Source organism: Doryrhamphus excisus, chromosome 19 (genome assembly GCF_030265055.1).
Source record: "Doryrhamphus excisus isolate RoL2022-K1 chromosome 19, RoL_Dexc_1.0, whole genome shotgun sequence".
Lineage (NCBI taxonomy): Eukaryota > Metazoa > Chordata > Actinopteri > Syngnathiformes > Syngnathidae > Doryrhamphus > Doryrhamphus excisus.
The window spans coordinates 16,973,993-16,990,095 of NC_080484.1; the positions used below are offsets into that span (position 1 = coordinate 16,973,993).

The 16,103-nt window shown below is 40.2% G+C and overlaps 1 protein-coding gene across 1 annotated transcript; it reads left to right on the forward strand.

Annotated features, from left to right (window-relative positions):
* Positions 1-5,354: 5,354 nt before the first annotated feature.
* On the forward strand, positions 5,355-14,359 carry sbk3 (SH3 domain binding kinase family, member 3). Its single transcript, XM_058057241.1, has 4 exons — positions 5,355-5,438; positions 9,264-9,417; positions 11,770-11,972; positions 13,373-14,359. The coding sequence occupies exons 1-4, from the start codon at positions 5,433-5,435 to the stop codon at positions 14,141-14,143; spliced, it is 1,134 nt and encodes a 377-aa protein (XP_057913224.1). The 5' UTR covers positions 5,355-5,432; the 3' UTR covers positions 14,144-14,359.
* The last annotated feature ends 1,744 nt before the right edge of the window (positions 14,360-16,103 follow it).

Below are 16,103 nucleotides of genomic sequence, written 5' to 3' on the forward strand. Positions count from 1 at the left end.
TATATATATATATATATATATATATATATATATATATATATATATATATATATATATATATATATATATATATATATATGTATATATGTTTCCATTCCATTTCCATGTTTCCAAACATCTATATATGTATATAGATGTTTCCATTCATTTATAATTATTTTTATAATTTTTTCATATAAAAAATATTTTAAAAAATTATATATATATATATATATATATATATATATATATATATATATATATATATATATATATATATATATATATATATATATATATATATATATATATGTGTGTTCATTCATTTATTCATTTATTTATCATTATTCTGGCCACCTTATGGTGTATATTTGTAATATGTGGTTTTCCAGCTCATATTTTCATCTATTGTGATCCCCATAAATGTATTTTTGTTCCCCCGTTGTAGCGTGATCCGTCCACATAGAGGCATCCTTGCTCTAACTTTTATCATTTGTCTGCATATCCATAAATAATACCCACCTAAGCCCCCTGGATGACACAACAACACACAACAGCTGTCATGCATGCATGCATGTTCCCATCTTCCGTTCTTTTTTATCCCGCATCAATGTCTCTCTTATCCCTTCAGGGGCCGTGGGACGGAAGACAAAAAGACAGTAGAGTACAGTAGCACACACTGGCACCGCTTTGGAAACATGAAACCCCCAAAATGGAGGCCATTATCACTGGCACACAAGGTTATGGTGACAGGTGCTGCTGTTATGTCACTGCCCACATCAGCTCAACCTCAGGGCTGTCACTCAATCACTCATGCTACCGCAAAGTATCTGGCCAGAGCGAACATTCCACCCCCCCCCCCCCAAAACCTGAAAACTGGTACAATTGGGATCAGCTCATACTACTAAAAAAAGGCTCCCTCCGTTCATGCCGTTGTTCTATGGAACAAACACGCCAAGTGTGGACTGACCCTGATAAGCAGAAGAAGATGGATAAATGAATGAATGAATGAACACCTGTACTTTAGAGTAGTCAGTGTACAGCTTGCACAGCGGTAAGCAATATTGTGCTTTGATTGGCGGTTTTTCAAAAGTACATTATGACAATATTCATTCATTCATTCATTCATTTTCTACCGCTTATCCTAACGAGGGTCATGGAGGAATGCTGGAGCCTATCCCAGCTGTCTTGGGGCGAGAGGCGGGGTGGGGTACACTTTGGACTGGTGGCCAGCCAATCCCAGGGCACATATAGACAAACAACCATTCACACTCACATTCATACCTATGGACAATTTGGAGTGGCTAATTAACCTAGCATGTTTTTGTTTTTTTTTACTTCTAAGAGCCAGTGGCGTCATTAGGCCTATTTTAAAATGTTCTAAAGCCCCCCTAAATAATTTGATATTTTAGTGAAATTTTTTAATTGATTTTTTTTAATTTAATTTTTATTTTTTTTTACCAAAAAAAACTCTGACAAATTTTATATAATTGAGCAAAAGCAGGCTAATAAGCAAGCCAATAAGCAGGCTAATACTAGCCTACTACTACTACTAGTAGTAGTAGACAAACAACCATTCACACTCACATTCATACCTATGGACAATTTGGAGTGGCTAATTAACCTAGCATGTTTTTTTTTTTACTTCTAAGAGCCAGTGGCGTCATTAGGCCTATTTTAAAATGTTCTAAAGCCCCCCTAAATAATTTGATATTTTAGTGATATTTTTTAATTGATTTTTTTAATTTAATTTTTAATTTTTTTTTACCAAAAAAAAATCTCTGACAAATTTTATATAATTGAGCAAAAGCAGGCTATTAAGCAAGCCAATAAGCAGGCTAATACTAGCCTACTACTACTACTACTAGTAGTAGACAAACAACCATTCACACTCACATTCATACCTATGAGTCGCTAATTAACCTAGCATGTTTTTTTTTACTTCTAAGAGCCAGTGGCGTCATTAGGCCTATTTTAAAATGTTCTTAAGCCCCCTCAATAATTTGATATTTTTTATTGATTTTTTAAAATTTAATTTTTTATTTCTTTTACCAAAAAAAATCTCTGACAAATTTTATATAATAGAGAAAAAGCAGGCTATTAAGCAAGCTAATAAGCAGGCTAATACTAGCCTACTACTACTAGTAGTAGTAGTAGACAAACAACCATTCACACTCACATTCATACCTATGGACAATTTGGAGTGGCCAATTAACCTAGCATGTTTTGTTTTTTCTAAGGGCCAATGGCATCATTAGGCCTATTTAAAAATGTTCTAAAGCCCCCCTAAATAATTTGATATTTTTTATTGATTTTTAAAATTTTTATTTTAAATTTTTTTGCCAAAAAAAATCTCGGACAAATTTTATATAATAGAACAAAAGCAGGCTAATAAGCAAGCCAATAAGCAGGCTAATACTAGCCTACTACTACTACTACTAGTAGTAGTACTAATAATCATTCATTCATTTTCTACCGCTTATCCTCACAAGGGTCGCGGGGGGAATGCTGGAGCCTATCCCAGCTGTCTTGGGGTTAGGGTTAGGCCAATTAACTAGCATGTTTTTGGAATGTGGGTGGAAACCCACGCATGCACGGGGAGAACATGCAAACTCCACGCAGAGATGACCGAGGGTGGGATTGAACTCGAGTCTCCTAGCTGTGAGGTCTATGCGCTAACCACTCTGCCGCCGTGCAGCCCATGACAATATAATAAATATATAAATATGAATCGTACTTGTCAGAGACCAAAATCGGGGTGAAAATTGGATCGGATGGCATCCGTCATTTGTCAGTGGCCAGACCCCCCCCATGCGTATGTTACGTAAGCTGTGGCGTGCGTGCGTGCCGTGTACGACATTCCGGGAATAAGAGTGAACGGCGTCAAGCTGCTTGTCAAGTGATGACGCTTGGACTCCGGATGAAGGAGCGGAGGAACCCTATGGAGCGATACCTTGTACGTGTTCCCCACCAGGGCGCCCTAACAGCGGGGCGTGTGTGTGTGTGGGGGGGGCAGCAACCCGAGCTGTTGTGACAGCAGCCTGTGTTTGTGTTACATAATGTCGGCGGTAGCGATGACAGTGGGCTCGTCTGTACGAGCACGGCCAAGCTAAGAAGGTGATGGGAGGTCTGACCTGCAAGTGCTGGAGGCAAGGCTCCATTTCAGCTGCCCTGGCATCCCATAATAATACCCTCTTGGGAAGAGATATGCCATCAAATTGAAATATTAAGAAAAAAAAAAAATTTAACGAGTGCTAATATGATAAGAAACAACTACGACGGGAATAAAGTCATCTTTTAGAAGTGTGGAAAAACGAGAATAAAGTAAAAATACACAGTCAGGCCAAATCATCTGACATATTTGTAGGTTAAATAAAACGCAAATAAAGTAAAGAAACAAAATATTTGTTTGTATTTCATATTGTATTTTTCAGTATCAAATAAAAAATTTTGAATTGTTTTTGAATATTTGTGTTTGAATTTTAAAAATGAAATCAGGGCGGCACGGTGGTCGAGTGGTTAGCGCGCTGACCTCACAGCCAGAAGACCAGGGTTCAATTCCACCCTCGGCCATCTTTGTGTGGAGTTTGCATGTTCTCCCCGTGCATGCGTGGGTTTCCACCCACATTCCAAAAAAAACATGCTAGGTTAATTAGCCACTCCAAATTGTCCATAGGTATGAATGCACACAAACACATCCACATGTCGTACACGGCACGCACGCCACAGCTTACATAACATACGCATGGGGGGGGGGGGGGGTCTGGCCACTAACAAATGACGGATGCCATCCGATCCAATTTTCACCCCGATTTTGGTCTCCGCTAAGTACGATTCATAATTAATAAATGGAATATTGTCATGGGCTGCACGGCACGGCGGTTCGAGTGGTAAACGCGTAGACCTCACAGCTAGGAGACCCGAGTTCAATTCCACCCTCGGCCATCTTTGTGTGGAGTTTGCATGTTCTCCCCCGTGCATGCGTGGGTTTTCTCCGGGTACTCCGGTTTCCTCCCACATTCCAAAAACATGCTAGGTTAATTAGCCACTCCAAATTGTCCATAGGTATGAATGTGAGTGTGAATGGTTGTTTGTCTATATGTGCCCTGTGATTGGCTGGCCACCAGTCCAGGGTGTACCCCGCCTCTCGCCCCAAGACAGCTGGGATAGGCTCCAGCATTCCTCCGCGACCCTCGTGAGGATAAGCGGTAGAAAATGAATGAATGAATTTAAAAAATGAAATCAGTTCTGGCGGTGCCGGGTCGGCCGGTTGATTTTGGTTTCAATCCAGATCAAGTAGCTCGGAAGTTGCTAACCTATTATAACAAGATGCTACGGGATCATGTCTACCAAGATTTGTTTGTTTTGATAAACGTTTTCCACAATAAAAGCGCGATGCTCACCAGTCCGATTCATGGCAGCAACTGAAAACTAAACTAAACTAAAAAAAAGCAAAATAGCCTCAGTGGAGTCTATCCCAGTTTGGTAGTCTTTGGGGACTGGGACTGTTTTTGGGACTGCTTGAGTGCATTAAAAGGTGGTCTGATAACCCCCCGCCTCTCGCCCCAAGACAGCTGGGATAGGCTCCAGCAACCCCATCAACCCTCGTGAGCATAAGCGGTAGAAAATGAATGAATGAATTTAAAAAATGAAATCAGTTCTGGCGGTGCCGGGTCGGCCGGTTGATTTTGGTTTCAATCCAGATCCAGTACCTCGGAAGTTGCTAACCCATAACAAGATGCTACGGGATCAGGTCTTTCCACAATAAAAGCGCGATGCTCACCAGTCCGATTCATGGCAGCAACTGAAAACTAAACTAAACTAAAAAAAAGCAAAATAGCATCAGTGGAGTCTATCCCAGTTTGGTAGTCTTTGGGGACTGGGACTGTTTTTGAGCTTGAGTGCATTAAAAGGTGGTCTGATCCCCCCCCCCCCTTCTAGTGACAGACATGGAATGACGAGTAAGATAAGAGGAGAGTGATGTTGTGGAGTAAATTCAAGCCAGGCACGCTTAAGTGTACCCAGTAATCCCAGTAATCCCAGTAAGAGTCCAGGGATGAAGGGTACAGCTTGTTGGCCTGTGGCGCTCATTCCGGCATACCTGTTGATTAAACCAGGAATCCTACACCCCAGGGTGGGGGGGGGGGGTTGACAGGGAAGGGCTAAGGTGTCCCGGACGAATGACAGATTGGAAACAGGGGGGCATTAACGCCGGGTGGAAGTGGAAGACAGAGAGGAGGGGGGCACCAAATACCAGCGGGACAGACAGACTCGGCCCCCAGGGTGGGAAAAGAGAGGGAGTGGAGGGGGGGGGGGGGGGGCGGCCGTGGTATAGTCGGTCGGGGTGGGGTGGAGATCAGCCCCACGGTCCCAAACCCCAAACGGAGAGACGACACAGCGGACTGCATCACTGCCGGGACAGCAGCTTGGGACTCGAACCTCCTACCGGCGACATGACTGTGAGTAGCGCTTCTATCAAGTACTTCCTGCACGTCTATCAGCTACTTCCTTTGGCCTGCACTCCGCCATGTTGCTCCTTCTCCCTAACAACCTCAATCCATTCCAACAACAACAACAACGCCATTACTACTATTAACTCTCATCTACGTGTGTATTACTGCACTGTACTACAGTACTACACTCAAGTATGCAGATTACAAAAGATATTGTCAACAAAATAAAATGTAACAATACACCAGATCCGTACACGCTTTGCAGAAACATACGTCTATCATCTACTGTGTACTCTACTACTCTACTACTACTATCATCTACCACTCTATATACTCTACTACTCTATCATCTACCACTCTATCTACTGTGTACTCTACTACTCTATCATCTACCACTCTATATACTATATACTCTACTACTCTATCATCTACCACTCTATATACTGTATACTCTACTACTCTATCATCTACCACTCTATCTACTGTATACTCTACTACTCTATCATCTACCACTCTATCTACTGTATACTCTACTACTCTATCATCTACCACTCTATATACTGTATACTCTACTACTCTATCATCTACCACTCTATATACTATATACTCTACTACTCTATCATCTACCACTCTATATACTATATACTCTACTACTCTATCATCTACCACTCTATCTACTATATACTCTACTACTCTATCATCTACCACTCTATATACTATATACTCTACTACTCTATCATCTACCACTCTATATACTGTATACTCTACTACTCTATCATCTACCATTCTATCTACTGTATACTCTACTACTCTATCATCTACCACTCTATCTACTATATACTCTACTACTCTATCATCTACCACTCTATCTACTATATACTCTACTACTCTATCATCTACCACTCTATATACTATATACTCTACTACTCTATACTCTACCAGTGTATATAGTGTACCAGTGTATGCAGTGTATAGTGTACCAGTGTATATAGTGTACCAGTGTATGTACTGTATAGTGTACCAGTGTATGTAGTGTATATAGTGTACCAGTGTATGTGCTGTATAATGTACCAGTGTATGTAGTGTATATAGTGTACCAGTGTATGTGCTGTATAATGTACCAGTGTATGTAGTGTATATAGTGTACCAGTGTATATAGTGTACCAGTGTATGTAGTATAGATAGTGTACCAGTGTATATAGTGTACCAGTGTATGTACTGTATAGTGTACCAGTGTATGTAGTGTATGTAGTGTACCGGTGTATGTACTGCATAGTGTACCAGTGTATATAGTGTATGTAGTGTTCCAGTGTATGTAGTGTATATAGTGTACCAGTGTATGTAGTATAGATAGTGTACCAGTGTATGTAGTATAGATAGTGTACCAGTGTATGTAGTATAGATAGTGTACCAGTGTATATAGTGTACTAGTGTATGTACTGTATAGTGTTCCAGTGTATGTAGTGTATGTATATAGTAGTGTACCAGTGTATGTAGTATAGATAGTGTACCAGTGTATGTAGTATAGATAGTGTACCAGTGTATGTAGTATAGATAGTGTACCAGTGTATGTAGTATAGATAGTGTACCAGTGTATATAGTGTACCAGTGTATGTACTGTATAGTGTTCCAGTGTATGTAGTGTATGTATATAGTAGTGTACCAGTGTGTGTAGTGTATATAGTGTACAAGTGTATGTAGTATTGATAGTGTACCAGTGTAAATAGTGTACCAGTGTATGTAGTATAGATAGTGTACCAGTGTATGTACTGTATAGTGTTCCAGTGTATGTAGTGTATATAGTGTACCAGTGTGTGTAGTGTATATAGTGCACCAGTGTATGTAGTACAGATAGTGTACCAGTGTATATAGTGTACCAGTGTATGTAGTGTATATAGTGTACCAGTGTAGTATATAGTGTACCAGTGTATGTACTGTATAGTGTTCCAGTGTATGTAGTGTATATAGTGTACCAGTGTATGTAGTATTGATAGTGTACCAGTGTAAATAGTGTACCAGTGTATGTAGTGTATATAGTGTACCAGTGTAGTATATAGTGTACCAGTGTATGTACTGTATAGTGTTCCAGTGTATGTAGTGTATATAGTGTACCAGTGTATGTAGTATTGATAGTGTACCAGTGTAAATAGTGTACCAGTGTATGTAGTGTAATTAGCGTTTGCTGATTTTCTCTTACTCTGTCTACTATATTGGATAATAGGAGTGTTAAAGTGACTATAGGGGTGCTATTCCATGTCTAGAGGACTCTAACAATGTTAAAAAGCATATTTAGAAGATTGCAAACACGTTTTTTCTGTCTAATATGGCGCCCCTCCCTTCATTTGGTAGGGGGGGAGGGGGGGGGGACATCAAAGCGTAGGACAGGCGCCGTGGACTTGAGGAGACAAAGAGTGAAGAACTGAGTGACAGCTCCACATGCTCCCATCGTCCTGACAAGACACCATGTGGCGCCCCCGCGCCTCCCCTTCTAAAGAGACACAATAGTAGGTGTCTTTGTGCTAATGGATGAGATGTAGTCCAGCGATCGAGTGGAAAAACACCACAGGTACATCCACTTTCCACTGACTGCGAGTCACGGCGTCAAAACAACAACAATACAGCAGAGTAATAGCTGGAGCATACACTACCAACGTATAATGTAGAATATGAACCAACCGCTATTTACTTTTTTATTGACTATTACAGCTTTGCAACTAAATAACTATTACTACCACTACTACTACTAATAATAATAATAATAATAATAATCAGTGTATTCATGTAAATGTACCACTTTACAATTTTTGTTTTGTTCTTCATATTTTCACTCTATTCCACTAAAATTGCAGCTGCTTTTACATTTGGAATTTCTTCCCATCATATTTGGACTTTATTCCCGGAACAGGATACATTTTTATACATTCTCATTTTTCTTGTAACATGACGTGACTTTTTTTTAAGGATATTAAAGCACATATAAAAGCACATTTTGAAGTGTAAACACGTTTTCTGTCTAATATGTCTGATTTTCTCTTAGTCTGTCTACTATATTGGATAATAGGAGTGTTAAGGTGACTATAGGGGTGTTATTTCATGTCACAGGGGCTCTAACAATGTTAAAAAGCATATTTGGAAGATTGTTCATATGTTTTCTCTGTCTAATATGTCTTATTTTCTCTTATTCTGTCTACTATATGGGATAATAGGATTGTTAAGGTGACTATAGGGGTGCTATTCCATGTCAAGAGGACTCTAACAATGTTAAAAAGCATATTTAGAAGATTGTAAACACATTTTTTCTGTCTAATATGTCTGATTTTCTCTTACTCTGTCTACTATATTGGATAATAGGAGTGTTAAAGTGACTATAGGGGTGCTATTCCATGTCTAGAGGACTCTAACAATGTTAAAAAGCATATTTAGAAGATTGCAAACACGTTTTTTCTGTCTAATATGTCTGATTTTCTCTTATTCTGTCTACTATATTTTTTTTGTATTTTATTTTTTCTATTTAAAGAAAATATATAACATTTATATTGCTCATTCTTCTTCATTTTTTTCTCTTAATATTTTGACTTTATTCTAAAAATTACAACTGATTTTTGATATAATTTTTTGAATTAATTTTATTTTTTCATAAATTAATTTTTTTAATATAAAACTATATATAAAGGTATTTTGTCTTTAATGTTTCACCCTGTAACTGCAAAAATGATGCTGCTTTTTCTCCTAATATATGGACTTTATTGTCCTAAAACCTCTGATGATGTTGCCCCTCCCCCAATCTACCCCCCCCCGCGCACCCCCCCTCGCCCTGTGTTTGGTACGCAGGCTGCGGCCGCTGCCGCGGATGAGCTGCACGAGCGCTGCTTCCTGACAGCGCAGGCCATGTCCAGCCTGAAGGTGTCGGAGCACTTCCGGGTGGTCAAGCTCCTGGGGGAGGGGTCGTACGGAAAGGTGGTGCTGGCCGTACACAGGAAGAGAGGTCAGTGGCTTGCGTGGTTCCTTTGTCTAATTAGCGGGACCTTTTCATGTTGGATTCCATCTTCCTGTTTGGAGCTTCATTCATTCATTCATTCATTCTTTTTCTACCGCTTATCCCTACGAGGGTCGCGGGGGTGCTGGAGCCTATCCCAGCTGTCTTGGGGCGAGAGGCGGGGTACACCCTGGACTGGTGGCCAGCCAATCACAGGGCACATATAGACAAACAACCATTCACACTCACATTCATACCTATGGACAATTTGGAACTATGTAAACATGATTTCTATGTCTACTCTATTGAGTAATAAGAGTGTAAATGTGACTATAGGGGTGTTATTTCATGTCTAGAGGGCTCTAATAATGTTAAAAAGCACATTTAGAAGATTGTAAACACATTTTCTCTGTCTAATATGTCTGATTTTCTCTTACTCTGTCTACTATATTGGATAATAGGAGTGTTAAGGTGACTATAGGGGTGTTATTTCATGTCACAGGGGCTCTAACAATGTTAAAAAGCATATTTGGAAGATTGTAAACATGTTTTCTCTGTCTAATATGTCTTATTTTCTCTTATTATGTCTACTATATTGGATAATAGGAGTGTTAAGGTGACTATAGGGGTGCTATTCCATGTCTAGAGGGCTCTAATAATGTTAAAAAGCACATTTTTGAAGATTGTAAACACGTTTTCTCTAATATGTCTGATTTTATCTTATTCTGTCTACTATATTGGATAATAGGATTGTTAAAGTGACTACAGGGGTGCTATTCCATGTCTAGAGGGCTCTAACAATGTTAAAAAGCATATTTAGAAGATTGTAAACACGTTTTCTCTGTCTAATATGTCTGATTTTCTCTTACTCTGTCTACTATATTGGATAATAGGAGTGTTAAGATGACTATAGGGGTGCTATTCCATGTCTAGAGGGCTCTAATAATGTTAAAAAGCACATTTTTGAAGATTGTAAACACGTTTTCTCTAATATGTCTTATTTTCTCTTATTCTGTCTACTATATTGGATAATAGGAGTGTTAAGTTGACTATAGGGGTGCTATTCCATGTCTAGAGGACTCTAACAATGTTAAAAAAGCATATTTAGAAGATTGCAAACACGTTTTTTCTGTCTAATATGTCTGATTTTCTCTTATTATGTCTACTATATTGGATAATAGGAGTGTTAAGGTGACTATAGGGGTGCTATTCCATGTCTAGAGGGCTCTAATAATGTGAAAAAGCATATTTAGAAGATTGTAAACACTTTTTCTCTAATATGTCTGATTTTCTCTTATTCTGTCTACTATATTGAATAATAGGAGTGTTAAGGTGACTATAGGGGTGCTATTTCATGTAGAAGGGGCTCTAATAATGTTAAAAAGCATATTTAGAAGATTGTAAACACGTTTTTTCTGTCTAATATGTCTGATTTTCTCCTATTCTGTCTACTATATTGGGTAATAGGAGTGTTAAGGTGACTATGGGGTGCTATTCCATGTCTAGAGGACTCTAACAAGGTTAAAAAGCATATTTAGAAGATTGTAAACACGTTTTTTCTGTCTAGTATGTCTGATTTTCTTTTATTCTGTCACCTATATTGGATAATAGGAGTGTTAAGGTGACTATAGAGGTGCTATTTCATGTCTAGAGGACTCTAATAATGTCAAAAAGCATATTTAGAAGATTGTAAACACGTTTTTTCTGTCTAGTATGTCTGATTTTCTTTTATTCTGTCTACTATATTGGATAATAGGAGTGTTAAGGTGACTATAGGGGTGCTATTCCATGTCTAGTGGGCTCTAATAATGTTCAAAAGCATATTTAGAAGATTGTAAACAGAGATGGCCGAGGGTGGAATTGAACCCTGGTCTCCTAGCTGTCTCCTAGCTGCTAACCACTCATCCACCGTGCAGATCCTGTTTGGAGTTTCTTCCTGCTAAGTGACTCCTGGTTTTCCCCCTCATTGCTGCTGCTGTTTTCCTATGGAATGCTACTTTTGGAGCGTGTCAGGGGCCAATAAAAAAAGCAGAGTAGCATCGCAGGCCTCCTGCTGACAGTTTGGAAGCTCATGAAGTCTCCATTGTCGGCGTGGAACCTCTCGAGGGCCGTGTGTGGGATTAGGAAAGACAGCATTTAGCCCATCCACTAAGTGCATGTCTTATGCAATCCCATCCTGGCTCAGGTTTCCACGTTGTTGACAACTGCTGCACTAATGGGAGTCCTTGCATAGCTTGAATCAGGCCATGGTGTTGCTAGAATGTACGAGAGCGGCCCGCATGGACGGCTAAATGCAGTACCCGGATTATTCAGTACTGTATATGCAGTCCAGTATTGCCAAGGTATGTCCTGTCCCCACAGGAACCCCCATGGCTCTGAAGTTCTTCCCACGCCAGACTACCTCGCTCACCTCCTTCCTGAGGGAATACAACCTCTCCCTTTACTACTGCACGCACCCCTCCCTGACGCGAGCCCTGGGTATCTTCTTTTCCACGCCGTCGCACTACGTCTTCGCTCAGCAGGCCGGTCTCCACGGCGACCTCTACAGCGTCATCGTGTCAGAGGTAGGAGCCGCGTGATTCTAGTATTATTACTATCTATGTGTCTACTATATTGGGTAATAGGAGTGTTAAGGTGACTATAGGGGTGTTATTCCATGTCTAGAGGGCTCTAATAATGTTAAAAAACATATTTAGAAGATTGTTAACACGTTTTTTCTGTCTAACGTTTGATTTTCTCTTATTATGTCTACTATATTGGGTAATAGGAGTGTTAAGGTGACTATAGGGGTGCTATTTCATGTCTGGAGGGCTCTAATCATGTTAAAAAACATATTTAGAAGATTGTTAACACGTTTTTTCTGTCTAACGTTTGATTTTCTCTTATTATGTCTACTATATTGGGTAATAGGAGTGTTAAGGTGACTATAGGGGTGCTATTTCATGTCTGGAGGGCTCTAATCATGTTAAAAAACATATTTAGAAGATTGTTAACACGTTTTTTCTGTCTAACGTTTGATTTTCTCTTATTATGTCTACTATATTGGGTAATAGGAGTGTTAAGGTGACTATAGGGGTGCTATTTCATGTCTGGAGGGCTCTAATAATGTTAAAAAACATATTTGGAAGATTGTAAACACGTTTTCTCTGTCGAATATGTCTGATTTTCTCTTATTCTGTCTACTAAATTGGAGAATAGGAGTGTTAAGGTGACTATAGGGGTGCTATTCCATGTCTAGAAGGCTCTAATAATGTTAAAAAGCATATTTAGAAGATTGTAAACACGTTTTCTCTGTCGAATATGTCTGATTTTCTCTTAACCTGTCTACTATATGGGATAATAGGAGTGTTAAAGTGACTATAGGGGTGCTATTCCATGTCTAGAAGGCTCTAATAATGTTAAAAAAAACATATTTAGAAGATTGTAAACAGAGATGGCCTAGGGTGGAATTGAACCCTGGTCTCCTAGCTGTGCGGTCTACGTGCTAATCACTCATTTTTTTTATAATAATTTTAAAAAAAAACAAAAAAAAATTAAACTATATTAGGAAAGCAGGAAGTGAACAAATGTAACAGTCACTGATTGTAAAAGTACCAAATGGAGGGGTAGGATGGGGGGGGGGGGGGTACCCTGGACCCCGTACAGTCAATCAATTGCTTCAATGATAAAACGATGGCATGAATAAATGATTCTTTAGGATAGGAAGTACACTTAAGTACACTTAAGTACACTTAAGTACACTCAGCATCCAAATCAGGGACCTGAGTGGTGTAAGCTAACATGTAATATAAGCTAAGCTAGTGTTGTGTCTTTACTGCCACCTAGTGGCTTCTTTGTTTCCTTCATGCTATCGCTATCCATCTGTACCCCTGTGGCTATCCTGACTAATATCAATGCTATCACCCGCAAGGCATGCTGGGAAGCCCGCGTGCACCCTATGACAACGGTTGTGGCGTGTGTTCAGGTGGGACTGGAAGAAGAACGCGTGCAGAGGGTGATGTGTCAGCTGAGCGGCGCCGTGACGCACCTGCACTCCCTGGGCTTCGTGCACCGCGACATCAAACCCGAGAACATCTTCCTGTGCGACGGCTGCTGTCGTTGGGTCAAACTGGGAGACTTCGGCTTGACGCGGCCCATCGGCGCCCGCGTCTACGCCGTCTGGTACCAGTCGCCCTTCTGCACCCCCGAGGTGGAGGCCGCCAAGGCGGGGGAGAAGACCAAGGAGGGCGACGACGCGGGCGAGGAAGAGGAGGAGGAGCCTATTTGGATGACGGTGGAGCCCTCCGTGGACAGCTGGGCCCTGGGGGTCCTCACCTACTGCCTGCTGACCGGCTGCTTCCCCTGGGAGGAGAGCACCAGCGACGACCCCGCTTACGGACGCTACAAGGCGTGGTTTGAGCGCCAGGATGAGCGGGAATGCGGCGGGAAAGGTCGGCAGGAAGCGGACGCGGACCGGATCATGAAGGAGAACCACAGGAACAATCCCCCCCCGAAGCAGTTCCACGGCCTCAGCCCCCTCGTCATGACGCTGCTCCGTCAGCTGCTCCACCCGGAGCCCCGGCGGCGAGGGGGCCCCGAGGAGGTCCTGAGTTACCTCGGGGGGCCCTGGCTGATGGAGACGGAACAGGAGGAGAGGAGGAGGGCGGAGGAGGCCGAGAGGGAGGCCGGCAAAATAAGGGAGGCGGGGGGCGGAGTGGAGGAGGAGCTGCTGAGGGAGGGAAGGGGGGAAAGATAAAAATGGAGATCAATTTTTTTTTTTTTTTTATGCTAACCACATCAATCACGCCTTGGTCACAATATTAGGTACACTTGCGTCATCTCGGGTGTGCAGCATGTAAATAAATACTCGATGTACGTGTGTTTGAATAAAAACTACACATACTTTTTACTCCATACTATTAAATATTACACATTGTATACGCTGATTATAAATAAAGTTTTTTTTCATGTTCTTCCTTCCTCCAGCTATACAGATGCTCCATTTCACCTTGATACTTTTCTATGTAATATGATAATAGCTGGAGCATACACTACCAACGTATCATGTAGAATATGAACCAACCGCCATGTGAGCTCTGCTTGCTAACTGCTAGCACTCGTGTAGCTCCGCCTCCACCACTGGCCTAAGAAGTCAATGTAAGGACTCATAATTATCCAGCTCTTTTATTATCATTCCATAAATCCATATATCCATGATGGTGACATGCCTACACACTTCTACGGAATACAGTGTAAGGGTGACTATAGGGGTGTTATTTCATGTTTAGAGGGCTCTAATAATGCTAAAACATATGTTTAGAAGGTGATGAACAGGTTTTTTTTCTCTTATGATGTCTACTATATTGGGTAATAGGAGTGTAAGGGTGACTATAGGGGTGTTATTTCATGTTTAGAGGGCTCTAATAATGCTAAAACATATGTTTAGAAGGTGATGAACAGGTTTCCTATGTCTTTTTTCTCTTATGATGTCTACTATATTGGGTAATCGGAGTGTAAATGTAACTATAGGGGTGTTATTTCATGTCTAGAGGGCTCTAATAGTGTTAAAAAGCATGTATTAGAGCATTAGAAGGATGTAAACAGGTTTTTATGTCATATTTTCTCGTATCATGTCTACTATATTGGGTAATAGGAGTGTAAGGGTGACTATAGGGGTGTTAATTCATGTTTAGAGGGCTCTAATAATGCTAAAACATATGTTTAGAAGGTTGTAAACAGGTTTCCTATGTCTTTTATCTCTTATGATGTCTACTATATTGGGTAATCGGAGTGTAAATGTAACTATAGGGGTGTTATTCCAGGTCTAGAGGGCTCTAATAGTGTTAAAAAGCATGTATTAGAGCATTAGAAGGTTGTAAACAGGTGTTTATGTCATATTTTCTCATATCATGTCTACTATATTGGGTAATAGGAGTGTAAGGGTGACTATAGGGGTGTTATTTCATGTCTAGAGGGCTCTAATAATGCTAAAACATATGTTTAGAAGGTGATGAACAGGTTTCCTATGTCTTTTTTCTCTTATGATGTCTACTATATTGGGTAATCGGAGTGTAAATGTAACTATAGGGGTGTTATTTCATGTCTAGAGGGCTCTAATAGTGTTAAAAAGCATGTATTAGAGCATTAGAAGGATGTAAACAGGTTTTTATGTCATATTTTCTCGTATCATGTCTACTATATTGGGTAATAGGAGTGTAAGGGTGACTATAGGGGTGTTATTTCATGTTTAGAGGGCTCTAATAATGCTAAAACATATGTTTAGAAGGTGATGAACAGGTTTCCTATGTCTTTTTTCTCTTATGATGTCTACTATATTGGGTAATCGGAGTGTAAATGTAACTATAGGGGTGTTATTCCAGGTCTAGAGGGCTCTAATAGTGTTAAAAAGCATGTATTAGAGCATTAGAAGGTTGTAAACAGGTTTTTATGTCATATTTTCTCGTATCATGTCTACTATATTGGGTAATAGGAGTGTAAGGGTGACTATAGGGGTGTTATTTCATGTTTAGAGGGCTCTAATAATGCTAAAACATATGTTTAGAAGGTTGTAAACAGGTTTCCTATGTCTTTTATCTCTTATGATGTCTACTATATTGGGTAATCGGAGTGTAAATGTAACTATAGGGGTGTTATTCCAGGTCTAGAGGGCTCTAATAGTGTTAAAAAGCATGTATTAGAGCATTAGAAGGTTGTAA

Bases quoted from the DNA above. Each gene is read 5' to 3' on its own strand.
- sbk3 (XM_058057241.1), top strand. The intron at 9,418-11,769 runs GTCAGTGGCTTG...CTGTCCCCACAG, and splicing joins GGCCGTACACAGGAAGAGAG to GAACCCCCATGGCTCTGAAG. The intron at 11,973-13,372 runs GTAGGAGCCGCG...GCGTGTGTTCAG, and splicing joins ACAGCGTCATCGTGTCAGAG to GTGGGACTGGAAGAAGAACG.